At 43.4% G+C, this 23,106-nt stretch overlaps 7 protein-coding genes and 1 long non-coding RNA gene across 14 annotated transcripts; 4 read left to right on the top strand and 4 right to left on the bottom strand.

Moving 5' to 3' along the window:
• Positions 1 to 55: 55 nt before the first annotated feature.
• Positions 56 to 2,607, bottom strand: LOC126317091 (uncharacterized). 3 transcript variants are annotated; one of them, XR_007556404.1, is made up of 4 exons: positions 2,244 to 2,607; positions 1,438 to 2,155; positions 1,246 to 1,349; positions 56 to 1,140 (listed from the first exon to the last, which is right to left on the bottom strand). XR_007556404.1 is itself a non-coding variant. In XM_049993069.1 (3 exons), the coding sequence occupies exons 2-3, from the start codon at positions 1,246 to 1,248 to the stop codon at positions 130 to 132; spliced, it is 1,014 nt and encodes a 337-aa protein (XP_049849026.1). In that variant the 5' UTR covers positions 1,249 to 1,349; positions 1,438 to 1,522; the 3' UTR covers positions 56 to 129. The 3 variants fall into 3 exon arrangements, 1 of the variants encoding a protein (XP_049849026.1); XR_007556403.1 differs by having other exon boundaries at positions 1,438 to 1,988; positions 2,235 to 2,607; XM_049993069.1 differs by lacking the exon at positions 2,244 to 2,607 and having other exon boundaries at positions 1,438 to 1,522.
• Positions 2,090 to 4,622, top strand: LOC126317090 (COP9 signalosome complex subunit 4-like). The gene is made up of 5 exons (XM_049993068.1): positions 2,090 to 2,239; positions 2,330 to 2,585; positions 2,750 to 3,942; positions 4,217 to 4,233; positions 4,301 to 4,622. Exons 1-3 carry the CDS (start codon positions 2,107 to 2,109, stop codon positions 3,555 to 3,557), a joined length of 1,197 nt encoding a protein of 398 aa, XP_049849025.1. The 5' UTR covers positions 2,090 to 2,106; the 3' UTR covers positions 3,558 to 3,942; positions 4,217 to 4,233; positions 4,301 to 4,622.
• Positions 4,623 to 4,828: 206 nt separating this feature from the next.
• Positions 4,829 to 9,799, top strand: LOC126317089 (peroxisomal multifunctional enzyme type 2-like). Of its 2 annotated transcripts, XM_049993066.1 has the most exons (3): positions 4,829 to 5,000; positions 5,273 to 5,865; positions 6,057 to 9,799. In XM_049993066.1, exons 1-3 carry the CDS (start codon positions 4,851 to 4,853, stop codon positions 7,519 to 7,521), a joined length of 2,208 nt encoding a protein of 735 aa, XP_049849023.1. In that variant the 5' UTR covers positions 4,829 to 4,850; the 3' UTR covers positions 7,522 to 9,799. The 2 variants fall into 2 exon arrangements, with proteins under 2 accessions (XP_049849023.1, XP_049849024.1); XM_049993067.1 differs by lacking the exon at positions 4,829 to 5,000 and having other exon boundaries at positions 5,131 to 5,865.
• On the bottom strand, positions 7,616 to 11,443 carry LOC126317076 (uncharacterized). The gene has a single exon (XM_049993052.1). It carries the CDS (start codon positions 11,441 to 11,443, stop codon positions 7,616 to 7,618), a length of 3,828 nt encoding a protein of 1,275 aa, XP_049849009.1.
• Positions 11,444 to 12,799: 1,356 nt separating this feature from the next.
• LOC126317093 (ADP-ribosylation factor-like protein 2) lies at positions 12,800 to 14,008 on the top strand. Its single transcript, XM_049993071.1, has 4 exons — positions 12,800 to 13,007; positions 13,276 to 13,386; positions 13,481 to 13,643; positions 13,705 to 14,008. The coding sequence occupies exons 1-4, from the start codon at positions 12,943 to 12,945 to the stop codon at positions 13,915 to 13,917; spliced, it is 552 nt and encodes a 183-aa protein (XP_049849028.1). The 5' UTR covers positions 12,800 to 12,942; the 3' UTR covers positions 13,918 to 14,008.
• A 248-nt stretch (positions 14,009 to 14,256) lies between these two features.
• On the bottom strand, positions 14,257 to 15,849 carry LOC126317092 (uncharacterized). Its single transcript, XM_049993070.1, has 2 exons — positions 15,491 to 15,849; positions 14,257 to 15,370 (listed from the first exon to the last, which is right to left on the bottom strand). The coding sequence occupies exons 1-2, from the start codon at positions 15,773 to 15,775 to the stop codon at positions 15,089 to 15,091; spliced, it is 567 nt and encodes a 188-aa protein (XP_049849027.1). The 5' UTR covers positions 15,776 to 15,849; the 3' UTR covers positions 14,257 to 15,088.
• A 434-nt stretch (positions 15,850 to 16,283) lies between these two features.
• LOC126317118 (serine/threonine-protein phosphatase 4 catalytic subunit-like) lies at positions 16,284 to 21,788 on the top strand. Of its 3 annotated transcripts, none has more exons than XM_049993095.1 (7): positions 16,284 to 16,365; positions 16,507 to 16,558; positions 16,706 to 16,804; positions 17,074 to 17,761; positions 17,912 to 18,388; positions 18,518 to 18,711; positions 18,942 to 21,774. In XM_049993095.1, the coding sequence occupies exons 2-5, from the start codon at positions 16,514 to 16,516 to the stop codon at positions 17,995 to 17,997; spliced, it is 918 nt and encodes a 305-aa protein (XP_049849052.1). In that variant the 5' UTR covers positions 16,284 to 16,365; positions 16,507 to 16,513; the 3' UTR covers positions 17,998 to 18,388; positions 18,518 to 18,711; positions 18,942 to 21,774. The 3 variants fall into 3 exon arrangements, with proteins under 3 accessions (XP_049849052.1, XP_049849053.1, XP_049849051.1); XM_049993096.1 differs by having other exon boundaries at positions 16,288 to 16,365; positions 16,510 to 16,558; XM_049993094.1 differs by lacking the exons at positions 16,284 to 16,365; positions 16,507 to 16,558; positions 16,706 to 16,804; positions 17,074 to 17,761 and having other exon boundaries at positions 18,266 to 18,388; positions 18,942 to 21,788.
• Positions 21,715 to 22,587, bottom strand: LOC126317119 (uncharacterized). Of its 2 annotated transcripts, XR_007556411.1 has the most exons (4): positions 22,510 to 22,587; positions 22,046 to 22,334; positions 21,859 to 21,975; positions 21,715 to 21,796 (listed from the first exon to the last, which is right to left on the bottom strand). It is a non-coding gene; the product is annotated as an uncharacterized LOC126317119 (long non-coding RNA). The 2 variants fall into 2 exon arrangements; XR_007556410.1 differs by lacking the exon at positions 22,510 to 22,587 and having other exon boundaries at positions 22,046 to 22,393.
• Positions 22,588 to 23,106: the final 519 nt, after the last annotated feature.

Below are 23,106 nucleotides of genomic sequence, written 5' to 3' on the forward strand. Positions count from 1 at the left end.
AAAGGGGTGCCCTCTGCGGAAAAACCAGGGCTCATACTTGGGTTTCCTCCTTGAGTCAATTTAAATTGGCATTTGTTTATAAAATCATTATAGCCGCAGCATACACAAATCAACATACTCCAGAAATATTCATTCGCGTTTTTTTTTGCACGCAAGCGCCTTAAAATTATCACTGATAAGCGAGATGATGTCGCCCAACTGTATGACGGACAGAGGCTTTTTGTCCTGGTCAATCACATACACCCTGTGAATGCGCGTGCCAACGAATAAATTCAAAACGTCGTTAATGTTTACGTCCGGGGAAACACTAATAGGTATTGGATAACATTCTTTGGCGGCGTAGACTTTGAGCCAGGCACAAGGCTTAGAACAGAATTTAACAATGTCATCAACCGTATAATTCTGTACATTCCGCATATCAGAAGCAGACACATTCCCAATCAATTTTCCTTCATCGTCTACCACGCCAACTCCATTCATGTGATGCGCTCTGCACAATTCAAACGCCTTGCTAATTGTTACGTTCTGATTGACAAAATGAGTCGTCGAGTGATCCAGATGAAGCACGTCGATTGACTGCAAAAAGAAGGGGTCTGAATGGTCTAAAATATTGTATAAATAACGGACGAGAGTGCCCTGCGTAATGATTCCGAGCAATTTTGTATCATTGACATTATTAAATACGGCTATGCGATGAAAGGATCTTAATGTGAATACAGCTCTCACAAGAGAGGAGACACTACTATCAGAAGACAGATACAAGCACTTTTCTTGCTGAAGTTTGAAATCCTTAATGATCATTCCACACGTTGCATTGCGCCACATAGACTCTGTATTCAAAATTTCTTGCCAGCTTTGAGAACTGAACGTAGATTCTTTTCTGTGTATTTGAACAATTCTCATGATGAACGTTACCAAATCTAAAATATTTATGAAATTTTTGAATTTGTGGGTACTGTCGCTGGTATAGACTGGGAGAGATAAAATCTGAAATTTGTTTAACTTTTTAAGAGCAACTTCAGGATGGTCTGTTTCCAGAACGCTATGGACATCAATAGACTTTCGGAGTATATCCTCAACTTTATGGCTGGCTAAAATTTCCAAATTCTTGGCCGATAGTAAGTCTCCAACACTGCCGCTCTGCAAGATATTAGATACATAAACAAATTGTTAACGCATAATTTCAAAAACAAGTTCCCAATTGTCCAGCGCATCTCAATCTAAGTTGTTTAGCTGTTGACATACCATTGTTTCTATAATGACAAAATCAAAGTGTATTGGTTCGGTATCAAGCCATATAGCTACCAGACTGTTAGTTAAGACACAGTTTTGGCTCTGCTTTATAAATACTGTGTGACCAAATAAATGTTAGCAATAAATAATGAAAACAGATTCATAAAAAAATGCAAATTGTGCATGAAATAAGACGCGTCCTACAATTTGTTGTTCGTCACCAACCCGAATAAATTGGGAAATTGAATTTCTTGAGCTGACTGTGTGATACCAGAGTCCTAGATAAGATTGGGCCAATTCAGAAAATAGGCGGACTCTATAGTAAAATTTATCAACATGTTGTCAATGAGTGGGCTGCGCTACGCTCAATCATCTGCCGCCATTGCTCATGGTTGATGGTTGACGAGAGAGGTCATGGACTTCTAGAAGATGCAATGACTGCGTAAAATACGGTTTTAGCCGTATGTATTGCAGAAGTGTTTGTCACCAAATATTTGTTGATAAGGTCTGCTGCTAGCTGATTTTCTTATGGGAAACTAGCTATGATGTTAAGCTGCCAAAACGGCCAAAAAATGTTAATTCTTCGCTATTGCCACCATTCTGTGTGCGACCGAGAGTGCTTGCTGCTTAGTTATCACGCTGTTCCAGAGTTGCAACGTCCGCTTCTGTTCAACCAACAGTTCTCTCTGCAGCCAGTTACGCGTAGTTTTTTGAGTGCCATATCTATGCAAGAAGCATACGCTTTTAAGCACAAACTAAAAACAAAATTAATGCGCATTGAGATATTGTCGATCGTGCCACTAGGCATATTTTTTTGAGCATTTATAAAAATTTAAGTTTGCAGCTACCCAGTTTTGTGTGTATGCCGTCTGTATGATTGAAGCTCGATTAAGGGAAATCGAAGCAATACGTACTCAAAAATCTAAAATTGAAGAGTATATAAAGCTGTTAGAAGAACTGTTCGAACATAAGCAATTAGACTTTCTTAAGGTTTTTGTCACTCACAGTACGTCTCTCTTTTTTGAAGGAACACGGTTTTTAACTTCGGCCAACTACCATGTATATTTAGCTTAACTAACGTTATGCCTTTGAAAAGTAATATCGAGTTCGACGGCATCTGCAGTATGTCACGTTATTTTTCAAGAGTTTTCAAAGAACATGCCAAGGCTTCCGAGCGAGTTGCACATTGAATTGGCCAATTATACAATAGAAAATACTCGGTCTCGTTCCAGTGCATTTGAAGATGAAATCGCGAAAATTCGAGAGAACTTAGCTGCAGTTTACGAATCGAGAGAGCAATGGCTGAAAGCCGCGAAGACTTTAGCGGAACTTCCTTTAGAACACGGTGGACGGTATGATCGCATAGCTTACTATGTTTTTAATAGGCTAACAGAAATGAGAAGGGAAAAAAACGTCTAACGTCTCTGTAGAAAAACGTCAAAGATTTGTGTTTTGCTGTTGTGCTCAGATGTCATCGCAATCTTTATGGCAACGCTTGCTAACCTGTTTTTTTTAGGGGTTTAGACACTCATTATCTTATTGACAAATATGTCAAAATCGCTCGAAATTTTTTGGAGATAGAGTATCCAGAGGCTGAAAGGTATCTTACCAAGGCGGCAGCTCTGATTCAGTCATGTACTGATCCGTCTCTCATTTCGAGCTGTGAGGCATGCATTGCACGAAATCACGAAGTCAAGCAAAGATTTTCGGAAGCAGCGACTCATTACCATAAACTTGCTGGTATGCTGACTGAAGAATCAGATCGTGAAAACGCCCTAGAGAACGCAATAATATGCGCTATTATGGCTAGAGCGGGCCCGTCACGCTCTCGACAATTAGGTGTTTTGTACAAAGACGAACGTTCTGTTGGGTTGAAGCTCTATCCAATTTTACAAAAAATGTTCACCGACCGCATTTTGCGCAAACAAGAGGTTGATAACTTTGTTGCTTTGCTAAAAATGAAGCCTAATTTTGCAAAGAACATGACCAATACCATGCCCGCATTGGATAAGGCCATACGCGAGCATAATCTCCTATCTGCGTCTAAGATTTATTTGAGCATTTCGTTTGACGAATTGGCTCTATTGCTCGACGTCAGCGCAGAGCAGGCTGAAAAACTCGCAGCGACGATGATCGGAGAAGACCGCCTGCAAGGGAACATAGACCAGATAGAAAGAACAATCAATTTTGAAAATTTTGACGTATCTAAACTTTGGGGCGTTCGTATCGAGTTGACGTGTTTGTGTGCAAACAAAATATTAGAGATGATTACTACCAAGCACCCAGGATTTACAGAGACGATGTCTGGACATCGACTCGAGTAGGTTTGCGCGATCTTAAGTACCTCATGCAGCGAAGATCGAAGTGTTGGGGTGCGCATGATCTTTGTAGGCAAGGGTTCTTAAAGCCGACAAATTTTCCTGTAGTAGAAGCCAGTTGAGTCGAAAAGAAAAAAATTGAGGCTCGCAAGAAAGACCTTGAAACCGAGCATTGCCGAAAACCGCGTTGTACAAACAAACGCTCAGAAAAAAGACGCAACTGAAGTTGGACGAATAATTGGCGTCCATCATTTAGTGAAAAAAAATCTGGTGTACATATGTGTACGCATATACATATGTATGTGCACGATGAATATAGTAAAATGGTTAAGGTTGGTCTTATCACTTTTTCTATTCGGTCAATTGTTGTACTACTTTTTTATTTCCTAGTGTACGTTCACTTTAATGCTTTGCCTCTGCGCCCCTCTGAATGAGCAGGCCAGGGGCTTTGAAGAGAGCGATCGCGCCTTTATGAATCCGGCTCAATTCGCTTTTTCCGAGAGGCGAGTCTAGATCTGGCATATATGCGCATGATCACGTAAGATGAATACTCTCTATAACGCATCTCAGGCTTTTGATATTCATGCCTTCACAGCGGAAAAGGGGGTGTTGCTATCTCGGTTGATAAAGGCCAACATTTTTACTCACTATTTTTTTTTATAAAGAAAAATAAACGATGCCTGTACGCACAGAAAGACGATCGCCGATTTCTTAGTAATGTGTCAAACGTTCTGATTTTTTTCCTCTAGTTGATCGAGCATGACCTGCTAAATCCTAGTCCAGATTTAGAAGTTCTAAAGCACAAGAAGAAGCGTTTGACGCAAAGCCCCAACGGGTATTTTATGGATGTCAAATGTTCTGGCTGCAATTATATCACTATTGTATACAGCCATGCACAAACGGTTGTTGTGTGTGACAATTGTTCGACCATTTTGTGTCAGCCAACTGGCGGTCATTGTCGGCTCACCTTTGGATGCTCATTCCGTGCCAAGTGATCGAGTTTACGTTTTTCGATTGAAGCGGGAATTGGTATTTTGAATAAACCATTTCTTGTTTACCCTGGAAAAAGAATGCTCGTTGAAGCAGAGACCTAAGCTAGCTTCTTTCGAAAGAAGGCCATGCATGCACAGATTCGTGTATACAGGGTCTGTGCATCTTAGAAGAAGGATTTTACTCCATTCAAGGTGTTTGTGTGTACCGTATATGTGTTTTCTTGATATGCATATACACAAATCAGGTGAATTTTTGGTCGATGATCCGTTTTTCGTATTACTTTTTCTTCTACAGCACTATCTTTCGATGAGCGCAGAAGGTCCTATTCGTTTTGACGGCCGTGTTGTGGTTGTTACTGGAGCAGGTAATGGTCTGGGAAAAGCATATGCTATCTATTTTGCCTCTCGTGGCGCTAAAGTTGTAGTCAATGATTTGGGGGGCTCTTTTCGCGGCGACGTATGTATATTCACCGGGCTCAAGAGCAGTTTTTTTCAGAACCAAGGGTTTATAAGGGTGTTTGAGTGTTGTACCGGTTTTTTTTTTTGTGTTTGCTGAATTTGTGCAAATATGTGAATGTATTTAAAAGAGATGGGCGTGTAGTGGTCAACTGTAAAAGTGCGCTCTGTGCCGGAGCATTTAGACTTGTGACGCTCGTTATGAGGCCCATTTTCGGGAGGTCCGATTAGGCGTGCACGTGTTATTTTTTTCAAAGCTAATTCGACTTGAAGGGATCGTCCTCGAGGGTCGCAGATTCGGTTGTCGATGAGATAAGACGGGATGGACACGTCGCGGTTGCGAATTACGACAGCGTATTGGACGGCGATAAAATTATCAAGACGGCGATCGACGCGTTTGGAAGAATAGATGTATTGGTGAATAACGCAGGCATTCTTCGCGATGTGAGCTTTTTAAAGATGAAGGACCAAGACTGGGATTTGGTGTACCAGGTTCATCTCAAGGGGACTTATAGAACGACAAAAGCTGCCTGGGAACACATGGTAAAGCAGAAGTATGGTCGGATAATTATGGTCACTTCAGCAGCTGGCTTGTACGGTAATTTTGGTCAATCCAACTACGCAGCCATGAAATTGGGTATATTAGGTTTTGCCAACACACTGGCGATTGAAGGAAAGAAACACAACATCACAGTAAACACAATTTCTCCGTTGGCGGGTTCTAGAATGACAGAAACGATCATGCCCCCCGAGTTGGTGAAGGCACTGAAGCCGGAGTTCGTAACCCCCCTGGTAGCCTATTTGTCTCACGAGTCAAACAGGGAATCTGGGGGGGTATTCGAGGTTGGAGCTGGATGGGTGAGCAGGTACGCAAATATCAATATACTGTTTCACGATGTGTGTGTGTTGTTTTTTACAGTCTAGAACCATCTACGTCCTGCGACTTTGCAAATTTTGATTGCGAAGTGCGTGAAATATTAGATGGGAGAACTCTATGTGATGTGCTAGATGAGATATGGCACGAAGTCGAAGCTAACTCTTTTTTTGAAATGTTCAGGGTGAGGTGGCAAAGGACGGAGGGGGTGATTTTCGATGCGTCCAAGATAGACGTGGATGATGTGAGGAAAAGATGGGGCGAGATTAATGACTGGGGAAGGGTGAGTTATCCAAAGTCTAGTACAGAAAGCCTATCGTTACTTATGGAGAAAGTGGCAAAAAAGGGGAGCGGTGGATCGAACAGGGCGGTAGACGTGGACGTGGTATTGAACCATGTGTTTGACGAGAAGAGAGTAACGGTGACAAAGAGAGATGTGATGTTGTATGCGGTGAGTTTGGGAGAGAGTGAAGATCCGCTGAATCTTAAGGAGTTGAAGTATGTCTACGAGAATCATGAGGAATTTGGGGTGATTCCATCGATGGGCGTAACATACCCCCTTTCATTGGTGAGCGATGCAATGAAAATGCCTGGGTTGAAGTTCGACCTGATGCAGCTGCTGCATGGCGAGCAGCACTTAAAGATTTATGGAAGGTTGCCGACCGAGGGCGAAGTGGTGAGTAAAGGGAAGGTGAGGCAAATTTATGATAAGGGTACAGGCGCACTGGTGATTCTAGAGACAAAGAGCTATGACTCAGAGAAGAGATTGCTATGTGAGAATGAGGTGTCTTTGTTCATAAGGGGAATAGGGGGGTTCGGTAATGCCCATATAAGAGAAAAAAAAAATGAAGAATTGGTGATGATTCCAAACAGAGAACCGGACAAAATCCAAAAATACAACGTAGGTCTATTGCAAGCGTTACTGTATCGATTGGCAGGTGGTGATATGAACCCCTTACATATAGATCCCAATATGAGTCAATTAGCCGGATTCAAGAGACCCATCTTACATGGACTTTGCACAATGGGAATTGCAACACGAGCCATCTTGAAGCATTACGGATCTAATAGAGATATTACTGAGATCAAGGTTAGATTTTCTAAGCCCGTTTTTCCTGGAGAAACCCTCCAGACGGAGATGTGGGAAGTTTCTTCAGACTTAGTCGCATTTCAAGTCAGAATTCTCAACCGCAATGAACTTGCCCTAACCAATTGTTTCGCTAGACTTGGTCACTTTCAATCATCATCTACATCCTCACCACCTCCATCCTCATCATCTACCTCTCTCCAAAGCGCACCTATCTTCGACTCTTTACAGCACATTTTGTCTTCAGATCGCGCCTCTTCTCTCGTTCAGTCTACTCAAGCCGTCTATCAATTCAAACTCCTTGACGCCCAAGGCAACACGCACATCCGGACCCTCGACCTCAAGAACCATCCTGGTAGACTCTACTCCGGTGACGCACCTTCCAACAATCTACACGCCGATACAACCTTTGAACTCAGAGACTCCGATTTCCTCAAACTCGCAACCGGCAAACTTAATGCACAGACAGCTTTCCTCCAGGGCGTGCTTAAAATCCATGGTAACATCAGCCTGGCCACTAAGCTCGATCAACTGTTCGGCCTCCTCTCTTCCAAGCTGTGAAAGGGGGAGCACTGCGTGTGCCCTGAAAAACATTTGTGTAGTGTGTGTGCATATGTATAAGAAAAAATTATATTTTTTTCATAGCTTGAATTATTTAGAATAAATTCGTCGTATCGAAGTCAATTTCAAAAGATGGGAAAGGAATAGGACAAAAACTGAGATCTAGGTGCGGTGTGATGCGCATCGCATTAGAAGCAGGGTCATAAATGCCTGAAATCACATCTTCTTTCTTAGATTGGTCAGGAAGAAAACTGACTTTGCCCTCACACCTTCCATTGTTCCATTTACCAGTAATAACAGCGCCGTTGGCGTATGTCCAAACGCCGTTCCCATGCATCTTACCGTCTCGGAACCCACCCTTATACATATTTCCGTTGGATAAAACAAGCGTACCCTTGTTGTGAAATTTGCCGCAGTTCCATTCGCCGTCATAGGATTTGACAATTTGGTCAGAGCCGCCGGTGTAGACGCCGTATTTTTGGAAGGTGTTGTTGTGCCAATATCCTTCGTACTTAGAACCGGAAGAATAGATGAAAGTCCCTCGACCTTCACGGAGACCCTCAGCCCATTCCCCAACATACATAGAACCACCAGCCAAAAAGAAAGATCCGCTTCCATCAAACTTGTCAGCAGACCAATGCCCTTCATAATTCGAGCCGTCCGCGTAAACACATTTACCGAATCCCTTCCGGCGCCCTTTAGACCAAGATCCTTCATATCGAGTTTTATTGTGCCAAGTATACGTTCCATTACCGTCAAACAGGTCGTTGACCCACTCTCCGTCGTACGTCGAACCGTCTGGGTTCCGTAACACTCCGTGGCCTTGGCGAAGATTTCCAGCAAACGACCCAATGTAAACGGATCCTGATGTGTAACGCTGAGTTCCCTGACCACTCTTCATCCCTTCCTTGAAACTTCCCTCGTAATTAGATCCAGAATCATGACTCAATTTACCATACCCGTCAAACATCCCATTCGCCCATTGACCGCGATATACTATCCCCGTAGCCGTCCGTAAGCTCCCCTCTTTAAACCGACCCTCGCTCCATACACCTTTGTACACACACCCCGTCGAGTCTTTCCATTCACCCTTTCCGTGGAAATTACCGTTCTCCCACTCTCCGTCGTAGATCATTGTGCCCCTCAAGTCATACAGCTTGCCTAAGCCCTTCTGCACGTTCTCTCTCCACTCACCTATGTACCACTCTCCTGATATGAAAATTTGCTTCCCCATTCCATGTCTCAGGTTCATCTTCCACTCCCCCTCGTATTCGCACTTCCTGTACTCTAGGCGACCTTTCCCGTGCCTGCACCCATTCACCCACTCCCCCTCGTATTTCTCTCCCGCCGCCGTCGTGTAGGCCCCGTACCGCCTCGTTGACAACTCACCCTTCCTCCAAGAAGGGTTCTCGGCCTCTCCCGAAGACAAATCGCTCTTATCGTCGCGACTCAAACGCGCCGCAATATACCTCTCCAGCTCTCGATGAAAGGACGCGTCCAATTCTCTCTTCTTGAACAAACTCATCATCTCGTACGGACCCTGAATGCACACCTTCTCCTCCTCGTCCAGTACCCACACCAAGTTCAAAGGCACTGCGTACTCAGGCAAAGACAAGTCGACGCCCGTCTTCAACGCGCTCTCCTTCACCGACACCAACAAATCGTTGAACAGGAAAAAATGCTTCAACTCTTTCTTTCCCTGCTCGGTCGTCACCTTCCCCACACACTCATACACTAAATATCGAGTCGGATCGACCAAACCCCCAAAATTGACTCCCTTCATCTCAAGCTCCTGCACCCTTCTGTAGTTGTTGTTCTTCTGCACCGATTCGTTGATAAATTGACCTATCGCCGACAACTGAGTCACCGCGTCGCATAAGTTCTCGTAGTCCGGATGGTCCTCCGGCGTATTCTTCATCAACTCAGACAACAACAAAGAGTACCTCGGCACCCTCTGAATCGGCATGATCAGCAAGTCCTCGTAGCTCAAACGACACTCGCTCCGAATTCGCGCCTCCTTCAACTTCTCTTGCAGCGCCGGCATCTCCTTCGACATCTTGTTCATCAACAACACACATTGGTTGAAATCGCTTGAGTACTCGTTGTAAATCTTCAAAAAAGACCCGTACTTCAGAAATATCGCGCCAATGTTGTTGTAATTCTGGTACCTAATCGCCTTCCTCAAAGCCTTGTAAAGCTGGGTGTTAAATTGACAAATCAACTCCAAATTCTTTGGAAAAAAACGACTCACCGTCTCTAAACTGGGCAACCCAGACGTCCCAGCCGCCTGTCTCAACGGGTGCAGGTAAAACTTCAGTAACACCTTCAAATACCCTATGTACGCCTTTTCCGTCGACAAAATCTCATTCGCAATCCTCGTTCGATGATCCAGCCTGTCATGCTCTCCTCTAGACCTCTGCTGCGCCTCCTCCATCATCGACTCCTCTTCCGTCTCGCTGCGAGACGCCAAATACCCCGCCTCCGTCAAATCGATCGTAGGACTGCTCTCCATGACCGAAGACTTGCTGTCGGTCCGATTCACCGTCAACAACAAATCCATCGCTCTGTGCTTGTCCGCGTCCAACTCATTGTACGAATTCCTTGTCGTCGTCTCATCGTCGGATTCGCCGCTGCTGCTTGCGTCAAAAGAAGACCCCGTGCCCTGCTGTTGAGACTGCCACTCATCGTCTGTCCTCTTTAACGAGTCATCTCTGGTAATCTTTTTCGGCTCCGTCCCCTTCTTCTTCTTCTTCTCACCCGACCCCGGCGCGGGCGGCTGGAATAACCTCGAATGTCTCATCACTCCAGAAATAGCGTTCAAAATTCCACCAAACTGTCCCACCGACTTCTTCCTCCCACCCATCTTCTTGTCTCCCTTCTCCACTGACTCTCCAAACAAATCGTAAAAACAATAAATTATGTCCATTTGCAACTTACCTATCTTCGTCTCCAAAGGAATCAAATCCCCCCTATCGTCCTTCGCAATCAACACCCTCTCCGCCATGTCCAAACGCGTCTTTTGCGCCAAATCTTCCAACGCCTCGTTGACCATCTTGTCCGCGTCGTACCTTACTCGATAGTCCTTCCCGTTCGGCATCCATATCGTAAGATCCACGTAGTCGTCCCTCTTCTCCACCTTGTCTTCCACCCTCCTCAACTCGAGCTTCTCCTTCTTATTCTTCTCTGCACCCGCTACCGCACACGACATCGCCGTCCGCACCAGCGACGGCTTCGAGTCAGAAGACGAATCGCTCTCATAATAAGCAACCGGCATTATCGTTCTGGGCGAAAACGTCTTCTTCAGATGGCCCTTCATTATCTCCCTCCCGTGCACCTCAAAATAGTCCCTCAACTTGGGCACGCTCACATTCTTGTGATAGACCAGCGCGCGGCCGTCCCGATTGAGCCGGTCCGCACCACTCCCGTCCCTCTCGTGAGCCCTCTCCGCCTTGTTGAACAACTCCGTGTCGCTTCTATCGTCAAGCAAGCTGACCGCTCCAGCAGGCGACCCAGGACACGTCGTGGTGGGCGACTGCCTCAAACCCTCGCGGTAAGCCAAACCATCCGCCAATCCAGATTTCCGGTGCGCGACCTCGCTCGTCGAATCCAGTCCTCCCTCCTCACCCCTCTTCTCTTCGTTGGCCTGCGCCAACATCCTCGACCACCCCAGGCAGTTCTTCCTGACGTGGTCCAACTCTCTTGATCTGTCCGGCACTACGGCTCGGCGAAAAGAGTGTGCGTCCTGAGTGACCTGCTGAGGAGCGTCCCGAGGGACGACCTGCTCTGGATCGTCGCCCCTCGGCTCCGCAACCTCTTCTTCCACTGGCTCAGACCAGTTCATCTGCACCCGGCTTTCTTGGCCCTCCTCATTCGGCAATTCCTTGGCCACCGCGCCCCTTCGCAAACCATCTTCAAGATACATAAAGCCCCTCCTCTCGTACATGTTGTTAAGGGAATTTGTCGGTATGGACTTCATCGATAGCGCCTTGCCCTTAGCAGACGTCGAAAAAAGTGGAGATGAAGAACACAAGGCAAATCTGACCTGATTCTCGCCTCTACTCTGATCTTCGCCCGGAGACCGGTACACACCGTCTTCATACAGCTGGCGCTTCTCAGATTGCGCCAAAACGTCATTGTACCATCTTCTCGTGTTATCTTGATCATCGTCCAATGCACCGCCGTCTCCGCCACGATCCTTATTTTTGTTGTGTGTGTGCGTGTTCAGATGCATGCGCATGAACAAAAGCGCAAATGAGTCCATCCACATATCAAACGCTCGCTTGCTCGGACATTTTAGCAAAATTCGCTCGTCTTTTTTCTCTATACAAATAATATGCCTTCCTTTGTCCAAGGAATATATTCCGGTATCTCCACATTATTCAAACACATGTCAGTCCTCTCGTCGCGGTCCATTCGAAATAAACACACACACGCTCGCAATATAACCCCCTCCTCTGAACACATATTTACAAAATACCACGAGCAGGCAATTCTCAACACAATTCTTTGGCTCCCTCATACACGCCAGCGCCTGCATTCCCGTAATCCACTCTCTGTCCCTCGCAGAAAGCACGCAGGATGTGCGGAGCGCAATCGGTCCGTCCTTTCACTCTCTGGCCCCCATTCTTCTTTGAGCCACGCTCGTGTTGCGTTAAACCACAAGCTGCAAAACCCCTGCTGTACAAAAAAACACAGAATTTCACCTGGTACTCGACGGCGGATACCCCAATCAAAGCGCAGACATACCGGGAGTGATTTCGATCTTTTCGAAGACTTCCAACTTGTCATTCTCCTTTACGTAGATCAAAGTCTCATCCTTCAACACGCAAAAGCATCTGATGCGCGATTTTAAAGATAAATTTTTACTCTGATTCCTGAACAACTGTACATGCCCTTGCATTGGTAGGGCTAGTAAAAGCTAAAGCAATGAAGCTATCTAGCATGTACTTAGACAAAAACTGTAGACAAAAAATGCTGAATTGACGCTCGCTAAAAAAAAATATGCGACGAAATCTCAGGTTAGAATTGATTTCTTTGTCGCGAAAACAGTACCACAATCCTTATTCGCGGTGTAGCTCGTGCACTAGAGAACTCAAGAAAACGAGCTTCAAGAGTGTGTGAACCCCAAATGTTCGACGTTCACGTATGCATCTCCATGGAATTTGTGTGTGTTAATTCATAGGCCAGAAAAGTATCTATCCCTCCCTACACATGGGATATATAAAAATTTTTAGCGGCTGTTTATCAAATTCGTCTCTCGTTGGTATCGCGTGCTATACGCAGCGCAGCCATCACGGAAAAAAGAGCAACTGCGTAGACCGAGGTCTCGAAGACGCAAATTTTGGAGCTCTGAGAAACCCCTCTCTTCGTATCAATTTAATTCTGTCGTGGCAAGGTCTGCGTTCGAGCTGGCCGTACATCATGGGTTTACTGACCGTTTTGAAAAAGACGAGATCGAATGAAAAGTCAATGCGCTTGTTAGTGCTGTACGTGCGTCTATGACGGCCTCGGTGTGTGCGAATGACGTCATCAAAAGATTGACGCGCTCCATCACAGAAGCGGACTGCTCTGCCGCAGCCCAAAAGGCAGCGCCTCCGGTTTGGCGGGCGTGGCCTCCTGAAAACAAAGCCATCTAGGAGAGAAGGCTCGTTCGGCTGAATCGCTCGATTTGTTCCTTCGCCAGAAGGACTTGGACCGGCCGAGCCTCGGAAAATTCCGCAAAAGGACTCTAACTATATTCGCGTGTGTATATAGAGGTCTAGATCACGCAGGAAAGACAAGCATTATAAAGAGACTTAAAGGCGAAGACGTGACCACAGTCAGTCCGACGTTTGGATTCGATATTTTCACATTGAACTACTTGGAGTATGTTCGCTCTCTGCAACCTTTTGAGTCAAGGCATAGGCTCGCCATAGCTCTGATGCAGCAAAACTAACATCTAGGTACACGTGGGTGCCAGTTATAACCTCAATATCTGGGATATAGGCGGCCAAAAATCTCTAAGGGCCTACTGGAGAAACTACTTTGAACAGACAGATGGAGTCGTATGGGTCGTCGACTCCTCAGACGAAGATCGTCTGGAAGATTGCAAACAAGAATTTGATAAATTGCTGCGGAAAGAAGTACGCATCAAAAGCGCCATTCAAAAAAAATTTCGAATAAACTGACTTTTCAGTGCAACAGAAGCTCATGGATGCGACGCTGTTGATACTTTCCAATAAAAATGACTTGCTTAGTTCTAAATCTGTCGACGAAATATCTGCACATCTGGGGTTAGAATTAATAACAAGAAAGTACAAGATCGTGTCATGTAGCGCTATCACCGGAACGGGTATTTTAGACGGTATCAAATGGTTAGTGGATGACATATCTTCAAGAATGTTCGCTCTTCAATAAAAAAGAGTGTATCTAGCAAACTTTTGTCACAAAAAAACAATCAACTTCTCATGTTCGCTTTGTTGTGGGTGAGCAAATGGATCGAATCCAGATGTCCACTGATCGACCTTCGAGAGGCTTCAGAATATAACGAAGTGCATTTGGTAGGCGCCACCAACATTCCTTCGACCACGTTTTTAGAAAGATGTACGCAAAACGGTACAACTAATTTGAATATTCTGTCTCATACATATGTCGAGTCCAAATCGCCGGGAAAGAATGGCCTCGAATTCCGGCGTCTTTAATTTTGTTAACGAAATAATACAGTGCGTTTTCTGACGCGCGATTTCAGGCGATGAACTTCCTCCTAGACAGACTGCTGTTTGTTTGCTTGCTGAATCTTCCGATTCTCTTGAACCCGTCTATACCTATCTCTCTCTTCATTTCTACCGCGTCTTTCAACAAATGATTATCTCTTTAGATTGTCCAACATTTTGGCACGACCTACAGACGCTTCGACCAGACTTTTTGGCTCATCAGAGTAGTCAAAGCCGCATTATATGGCAGTGTTCACCACTCTTGTTTGATACCCTCTCACGCATTGAGCAAATCCGCCAAGCAGGGGGCTTGCCGAAACAAGGAACGGCTATCGATTTCGCATGCGGTGGCGGACGAGACGCAGTATATTTGGCCTTAAATGGATGGCAGGTATTGGCATTAGACCACCAGCAGAAAATGTTGTGTAGAGCGCAGAGTCTTGCAAAAAGAAATCATGTACACATCTGTACCAAATGTGCTAATTTGGAAGCAGATGAAGAGGAATGGAATACAGGAATAGAAAAAGTGGACCTCATCAATGTATCTAGGTATTTGTACAGACCGCTATTTCAAACTATGGCAAAATTGTTGAAGGCAGGCGGACACATACTAGTACATCATTTCATGGTAGAAGATGGTGCCATTTCTGAAAACGACCAGCAACCTTGCTTTCAAAAGCCCAAAAAGCCCAAAAAATTAAAACATTTACTAAAATATGGGGAACTAAACCATATTTTCAGTAATTTAAATTTCGAAATCGTTCAAGATAAGATATACACCATTACAGACGGTAGAAAAACAAGTTGGTTTTGGGCAAAAAAATTAAATATATAACTTTTTACATATGCTCTTTCCTGTGTGACGACATTGTAGTTTAGCCTTTTCGATTCATCATCATGTTTTTCCTCTTCTCATTTCTAACAGTCTCAGCTCTGATATCAGCTCGTTCATCTCTTTTATCCGACTTAATTGAAAGGTCGACGTCTATTTCGAGATAGGATCTATTTCTTCTTCTGACGTAAAGTTTTCTCCGTTCTCTTAGCTCTGGAATCTGTTTTATTTGTTTGTGCCACCAAGCTGCCAGTCTTGTTCTCTTGACATCCTTACCTTCTGTTACGCGCAGTTTTCGACGCGCTTCAACCAAAGCACGCTCTCCCTAAAAAGAGTAAAGGTTCTCTAAGCGCGAATGCCAGACAAAAAAATTCGGATACCAACCGTGTCGAGAAAATATTATGTACCCCCCTATTCGATATGCGCAAACATCATCTGTACGTACCTGTCTTCGAGTATTAGGAAGTGGTGCAATATCCAATAACTTTTTTGGGTGAACCTTGAATATTCTAGCTAGTTTTTTTGTCGTATAATATTTTGGGTCTTGATGCCTCATCTGCCGTGCCTTAGCTACTTGCTCCGAGCTGAGCCCGTGCATTGGAGGAGGTGGCTTCGGTGCGCAGTTTTTTGAAGTAAAGACCTCTGGATGCTTCCAGAAGGTGGCTGGCTTAGATGCGGTCGAATAGTTTCTTTGAGAAAATTCAATAAAAAAAGAATCAAATAACCTCATGGGATTGATTGGATGTCGTTTGAGACGAACAGGCAATCCGAATATGGATGCAGGTCTCAAAGACAGGTTCAACATTCTCTGTCACAAAAGTGTTGAAAAAAAATAATTGTACGCATAAAATCATCTATCGGTAAAACTGTATCGCCGAGCCAATAGAACACATAATTTTAGTGGAATTACCCAATCCAATTAAAATGGCCTAGTTAAGTGTTGAAGCAGGCGTTTGCTAACGTCAGGCTGGCATACAAAGGCGAAAAAAAGCACTAGAGCGTATTTACCTCCGTGCGGGTGTCTGTTATCACTTCGTGTGATCCTTTAAGTTTACGCCGGACGCATGAATTCCATGTTTAAATTCTAGCACAATCCCATCTTTAGTGCGTCCAATTCCGTAAAATAGATCTAGGTAAGTTTTTTTTGGTAGAAGTCATAAAATTTTTTTAATTCTAGACTTTATTACAAGCATATTGTATATTCAATTTTCTCTTTTCATTCACACACTTAACCTATCTTTACTTGATGCTACTCAGTATCAATTCCTCGTTTTTTCATTAGCACAGCGCCAGTTATATTTTGTACTGTCTAGAACATATGTATGCCAAACTAATCTACATGCCTGGAGCGCATATAGGACCTTTGATGACTTAGCCTTGAGCGCAGTGCGGTGTTTTAGTAAAATACTTTATGGAACTCTGACTTCATTTGTCCTCTGATTCGTCGTGCATCTGACACAGCAGCAGTATGGCTTCAAATTTTGATAAACAAATTGAAATGCTCAGAAAATGTGTACGTCATTGTGCTCTAGAAAGTGTTTAGACACGTTTTTTGTTTGATTTTCTCATTCATTGAGTATGTGCGTACTTATACCAGGCACACATACTTTTTATGACTAACTCCTCATTTGATGTTATTTGATTTTTGGCGCCGCGCTAGACCTTAATTTCTGAAGCTGAGGTTAAAAATTTGTGTGCGAAGGCACGGGAAATTTTGATCGAGGAGAGTAATGTGCAAAGGGTAGATGTACCCGTTACAGTAAGTATACACGCTATTACGGTGTTTGTTTATTTTCCATATGTATTCTAATTCACACTGCAACCCTGGCGCCTAGTAAAAGTAAAGCTAGATGTTCAGATTGGTGAGAATGTTGAATAGAGTGCTACATCCCGTAAAATGCGCGTAAGACTATCTCTTATAGTGTGGATTATGCAATTTTAATTTTATACCATCTTAAAGGTAAGGCGTCTCCCTCTCTTTTTTTTCTGACTTACAGCGTCTGCGTATCCATGTTTGAATCTACATAGGTTTGCGGCGATATTCATGGCCAGTTTTTTGATCTTTGCGAATTGTTCGCAATTGGCGGGAACTGTCCAGAAACCAACTATTTGTTTTTGGGTGATTTTGTCGACCGCGGTTTTTATAGCGTGGAAAGTTTCTTGCTATTACTCGCCCTCAAAGTCAGATATCCAGATCGTATAACTCTCATACGAGGAAATCACGAATCACGGCAAATTACGCAAATTTATGGATTTTACGATGAGTGCATGAGGAAATTCGGTAGTCCGAACGTTTGGCGTTATTGTACCGAAACCTTTGATTATCTGTCGCTTTCGGCGACTATTGAGGGCCGTATTTTTTGCGTGCATGGTGGACTGTCACCTGCTATCAATACTCTAGATCAGATTTTGGCTATTGATAGGAAACAAGAAGTACCGCACGAGGGACCTATGTGCGATTTGCTCTGGTCAGATCCTGACGAAGCGGATGGCTGGAACTTGTCTAACCGAGGAGCTGGCTATTTATTTGGTGGAGATGTTGTGCAAAAATGGAACCATACGAATAATATTGAGCTTATTACTAGGGCTCACCAATTGGTGATGGAAGGATATAAATATATGTTCGAGGAGGCATTGGTGACCGTATGGTCAGCACCAAACTATTGCTATCGATGCGGTAACATTGCGGCTATCCTAGAACTAGGAGAGGGTTTGAGTATGTGCGGTCAGATGATAACACGCAAAGGAAAATATCATGCATTGTTGTCGCTCACATATATAGATATGATTTTTCGTTGGTGGCTGTATTTGTATGTAAGTTTTTATCAGTATCAATGTCTTTCTAACAAGCAAACGTTTTTTTTAGGTCGAAGTTTCAAAATTTTTGATGCCGCACCAACAGAAGCAAGAGGTGCCAAAACCAAAAAATTTGTACCAGATTATTTTTTGTAAATAATACATAGTCTATCTCAAAACCGATGAGCGCCTTCATGCTTGCTCATTCTGATTTGGAGCTTGATTAATAACGTGCGGCCGAAAATCTATTGCAAGTAAATATTGAATATCCACGCTTGTCTATTTTAATCAGTCCTTCAAAAAAAAAAACATGCTGAATAAGCAGAGCCGTCTATTCGTTTGGGTAAAACGCTAACAGCCTCTTCCTGGCAGCACTTTTTTTAGTTTTTTGTTCACATATTATTTTCGTTTACTTTACAATATTACATAATTATTTGCGCTTTGGCGTGCATATTCCCTCGTTTAGGCTTTGTGTTTTGAGTAACCCAGATTCTCGCTGTCTGACGTTTACACTCATTCTATGAATTCAAAAAGATGCACCCAATATGTAAGTTTGCCGACGTTGCTTATGCCTTTTTTTTTCAATTTGACAAATACCGCAGCGTGTTTCCTTGACCGTTTGCCGCATTTGAAGCGCAATATTTCTCAGTCTCTTTATACTAATTTTTAAAATCAGCTCAATTGAAATCGTGCGAAAAGGGTGCAGTACTTCAAGAAATTAGAATATTCAGCGCAAAGCCAATCAAAACACAAGAATGCTACGCGCTTTTAGTTCGCATCTTGTACATGTGTATGCATGGAGAGCCAATGACCAAGAAAGAGGCGACGAACGTGTTTTTTGGAGTGACGAAGCTGTTTCAGTGTAAGGACGTACGTGAGAAAAATGCGTTTATAGACGAGTACGAGAAGTGGATCTAGATAGGGCATATTGCACGCCAATGAACGAGACATATATAAAAAATATGTATCAAGGTGTACTCAATTAGGAAGAATGAATATCCTTTTCTTCGGTCTTCGCCAAAACCCGCTCTCTAGACAGCTCTTGATTGGTCGATTAAGATTTGCATACGTGCTATCAAAATCTCATTTTTTTTTTCAAGGTTTCTCTGCGCCGGTTGGTTTATATCGTTCTTAAAGCTCTGGCTGACTATTCCGAGGACGTGATCATTGCGATTGCTGCTCTCAGCAAAGATCTGGTAACTGAGAGCAATGTGCTTCGAGCGAATGCCTTGAGAACTATTGCTCGAGTTGTGGATTCGAGCTTGCTGACGCAGATTGAGCGCTTCGTTAAACAGGCTATTTTAGACAAGGACTATTATCTGTCAAGTTCTGCATTGGTGTCGGCAATACATTTGGCAAGACTTAGTCCGGAGGTTGTAAACAAATGGACTTGGGAGATTCAAGAGGCCATGTCTTTCTCGTCTTGCATGGTACAGTACCACGCGTTGATATTGCTTTGTTGGTTAAGGAGGCATGATCGTGTTGCGAGCATGAAAATGGTACAAACGTTTCCATCCCACCGGATCTACCCGTTTCTTGGCTACTGCTACATGCTTCGTCTATGCGGCCAGTTATTGACAGAGCAAATTAATAGACAGGAGGTGAAGAACGTCAGCGATTCTTCGCTATTTGGATATATGGATATGGCTCTGCGATACGGAAGTGATGTAGTTATGCTCGAAGGTGCGAAAAGAATATCTGCGTTGCCAAAACTTCAATTTAAAGAGGTCCGCCTGGCACTGGCAACGTTGGTCGGTTTTTTAACGAATTCAAAGATAACGGTCAGATTTGCTGCCGTGCGTGCCATTCACCAGTTGGCACAGCAAGATCCCAGGTTTATTGACACCACTTGTTGCTTTGAGCTTCGTGGCTTGATTAATGATACAAATCCAAGCACCGGCCTTTTAGCGATCTTGATTTTACTCCAATGCGAGAAGGAGGAGGAAATCCCCAAAGTACTTCGGGATGTTCGATACTTTATGTCGACCAAGAATTCAATTCGCACAAGGATGGAAATTATTGAGGGCATTAGACAGTTGTCGGTGAGGTGTCCATCTCAATACGCTTCCATACTCTTCTTCCTATTCAAGTCACTGTACAGCTTGGCCGATTTTGATTGTAAACGAAGGATTGTGGACATTTTTATAGAGATGATCAACCGGAATCCAGAAATATCTAACAGTGCGCTCGCGTATCTGTGCGAGTATATTGAAGATTGCGAATACAGATATTTGCTGGTGAAAATTCTGAACTTGTTGGGAGCCAAGGGGCCTAAACTGGCGAAGGAAAAGTTCGAAATGTTTATAAGATACATATACAACCAGATGATTCTCGACAGGCCGGCTGAGAAAGTGAGCGCACTATCTGCCCTAGTGAAGTTCGAAACCGTAGATTCGAGCAAGATCAAGTCAATATTGAGTAGAACGATACAAGACGCAGATGATGCCTACATCAGTTATCGAATTTTTTTCATTCTAAGTGTTTTATCGATCAAGGAGCAAAATCAGAAACAGCTGAACCATCTTCTTACCTCTACTTCTTCCGACATATACGCAGCCATTCAACCCGCATTTCCAACGGATCAATACAGCGCACTTCAGCATATAGCAACTTCCGCCGAAGAATACTTGCAAGATAAGACACGATTGAGTAGCGGACCTTTTGAGTTGCCAGATGTCGCTCTGGCTAAAGCTTCTGCGCTCAACGCGGGTGAGGAAGACGTTTTCCGTACTTGTTCGCGTCAAACGATAACGAAAGAAACGGTGCCAGTCGGACACACTTTACTTTTTTCTAAGCCAATTGATCAGCTTGTCGTATTGTTTCCTTCCCATTCTCTCGACCCCTTTAAAACATCCCGGCCAATTCATCTCACGGAACCTGATGTTGAATATCAAGTCGTATGTTTTAAGCACATTTTCAATTATGGAAAAACGATCATTTTGCAGTTTAATATTCTCAGTACGATGGCAGATTCGGCATCAAGCAATCTCTCTATTTCTCTCCAGTTCTCTGTGTCCAAGGCTCCGACCCCTTATCAAATTTCAGCGTCCATTCCCTATGACTCAATATTAAAAGCTTCGACTCATCAATGTGTTCATATTGCAGATACGTACATCTTGCTGACTGCCAGCTCGTCGGTAGATCCCCCCGCGCAGCTCTTCGAAGAATGCTTCTGCAACACTACTCTGCATCTCCAGTCTACGACCATCGATCCGCATACGTCTGAAATGTTGGAAGACACCTCTTTTCATGATGAATACGCCTTAGACGAACTCACCTTTAGCTTCTTAGACTACTTGAAGCCCTCTCATCCCCCGTCATCCCACGACCAAATCTGGTGCTTCATGGAATCCGACAAGTCTACCAACACTGAATCCATGGTGACCTTCATTATCAATCACCTTCATACGCTTCAAGAGGCAGTCGATTATTTGATTCAAATGTTGGATTTACAACCTTGTGATGACACTCATCTTGTCGAACCGAAGTCCAACAGACACGTTCTAAAACTGTTTGGCCTTTTCGTTGACGACAGCACTCAAATAATTGTACGCGCGGGAATGCGGTCAAATTCTTCTCAACAAGAAAAAACACTGCAAGGCGTCTCTGTTCAACTACGCGTTCTGGCTAACAACGCAGAACTACCCCGTGCCTTGACTTCGACCATCTTAAAGTGGTGATGTGGCGTCTTTAGACACCTTTGAAAATTTTTATTTTCACCATAAACTCGTCTCCCCCAAAGCTTCGCGCGTATGGCGGTCAGAGGTCACATCAATTAGCCATAGCCTTGTTTTGATGCACGCAAAAGTTCTCAATTGAACGTTTTATCGAGCACTGATGAATCAAACCACCCATTCAAATGCATGAATACACACATCATAAAGATAAAGATCAAGAAAAAACTCATGCTCCAAAATGAGCGGTGTTTAAACCTAGTACGAAGATTTTTTTCACACTGAATGTGCGTTTAACAGGTTAGCAAACTTTTGAGAAATTCGAAAAAAAAATAACACATACAGTAATGATAGTCTTTAACTTATCTATATTTTCTTGAGTTCTTTGAATTGACTTTCTAACATTTTGGTGTTCTGATTCCGCCAATTTCAAGGCACCCTCCAAATAATTGACTTCACTCTAAAGTATTGAAGAATTATTTTTTTCGCCTGTGTATAACGTAAGATTCACTCTGTCTTTTTTCACATACCAGTCTTTGGCTCACTTTTTTTTGCAAGTCGCACAAAATTTGAATATACTTTTTTTTTTGTATTTGTGGCATTGATTCTTGTAGTTTTTCAACCGAAGAGAACCAGCCACTTTTCGTTTTATTAGGTGGGGCTTGAATAGCACAGGCATAAATTCGTGTACATACTGACACTATTTTTCGATTGGGTTATTGAGGCAGCTTGTTTCCGTACTTTATTTCGGTCTTATAGCAACTGAGTATTTTTATTAAAGTAGACAAATCAATTTCATCTCCTGTATTTCTATCGGTGCTGTAATGTTCAGGATTAGAAGAAGGAAGATGGAACGTCATTAGTCACAGACACGTTGAAAAAAAAATATAAACAATACCGCGTAATGTCAAAAAAATGTGAGCATTTAAATTGGCCTCAATTGTACACATTTAAAGCTGTGCTTTTTCATCCAAAGTCTCTACGATATACGCACAATTCATTGTATAGCGCAGGTGAAATGGGGAAGGTTGTTTCCACAAATGCTTGATTCAATGCTCGTTTTCAGAGGTTTATTTTATATTCTGTTTATATAGTATATTTTTGTATTGATGTCTCTAACGGTAATTTTTTCTATAAAAATCGTAATTTGTTCTTTTTTTGATTGACTCTCAAGAGTCGTTACTGAGCTATGGCAAGGTTCCGAGGGCAGACGGTTGGTCAATCTGCATGAGAGAGGCGCTTTTTCGTCTGTGCATGGAGAAAAAAGCTGTACAGGATTTTGTTGTCTTGCAAATAAGTTAAAAATCTTTATTCGACAAAAGATGAAATTAGAATTTTAGAGCGATTTGTCGAACCTAAAAAGCCCGGCCTGATAGTTCACGTGAATTGGAAAAATTCAAGGCATCTGTCTAGTAAATTTGGCATAACACAAAAAATGGTTTGCGCTCTGTCGTATTCTAAAACCAGGCATTCCCGAAATTTGAATCTGGTCGTTTGTGTCTTTCGCAAGTCAAGGAAATCTCGGAAAGATATAAATTCTTGTTGGTCAGGCTGAGCGAGGTTCTGATCAAAACAGAAGCAGTCATTCGAT

The sequence above is a fragment of the Schistocerca gregaria genome, unplaced genomic scaffold, assembly GCF_023897955.1.
Source record: "Schistocerca gregaria isolate iqSchGreg1 unplaced genomic scaffold, iqSchGreg1.2 ptg000621l, whole genome shotgun sequence".
NCBI classification, from domain to species: Eukaryota; Metazoa; Arthropoda; class Insecta; order Orthoptera; family Acrididae; genus Schistocerca; species Schistocerca gregaria.

Coding starts and splice junctions, on each gene's coding strand:
- LOC126317076 (XM_049993052.1), bottom strand. CDS start 11,443: ATGTATCTTGAAGATGGTTTGCGAAGGGGCGCGGTGGCCAAGGAATTG.
- LOC126317093 (XM_049993071.1), top strand. CDS start 12,943: ATGGGTTTACTGACCGTTTTGAAAAAGACGAGATCGAATGAAAAGTCA. Junction 13,008..13,275: donor TCAATGCGCTTGTTAGTGCT/GTACGTGCGTCT, acceptor GTGTGTATATAG/AGGTCTAGATCACGCAGGAA. Junction 13,644..13,704: donor ATAAATTGCTGCGGAAAGAA/GTACGCATCAAA, acceptor TCAGTGCAACAG/AAGCTCATGGATGCGACGCT.
- LOC126317092 (XM_049993070.1), bottom strand. CDS start 15,775: ATGAGGTTATTTGATTCTTTTTTTATTGAATTTTCTCAAAGAAACTAT. Junction 15,371..15,490: donor TTCCTAATACTCGAAGACAG/GTACGTACAGAT, acceptor TACTCTTTTTAG/GGAGAGCGTGCTTTGGTTGA.
- LOC126317089 (XM_049993066.1), top strand. CDS start 4,851: ATGAGCGCAGAAGGTCCTATTCGTTTTGACGGCCGTGTTGTGGTTGTT. Junction 5,001..5,272: donor GGGGCTCTTTTCGCGGCGAC/GTATGTATATTC, acceptor TTCGACTTGAAG/GGATCGTCCTCGAGGGTCGC. Junction 5,866..6,056: donor GGAGCTGGATGGGTGAGCAG/GTACGCAAATAT, acceptor TGAAATGTTCAG/GGTGAGGTGGCAAAGGACGG.
- LOC126317090 (XM_049993068.1), top strand. CDS start 2,107: ATGATTGAAGCTCGATTAAGGGAAATCGAAGCAATACGTACTCAAAAA. Junction 2,240..2,329: donor TAAGGTTTTTGTCACTCACA/GTACGTCTCTCT, acceptor GCCTTTGAAAAG/TAATATCGAGTTCGACGGCA. Junction 2,586..2,749: donor CCTTTAGAACACGGTGGACG/GTATGATCGCAT, acceptor TGTTTTTTTTAG/GGGTTTAGACACTCATTATC.
- LOC126317118 (XM_049993094.1), top strand. Junction 18,712..18,941: donor AGCTGTTTCAGTGTAAGGAC/GTACGTGAGAAA, acceptor TTTTTTTTCAAG/GTTTCTCTGCGCCGGTTGGT.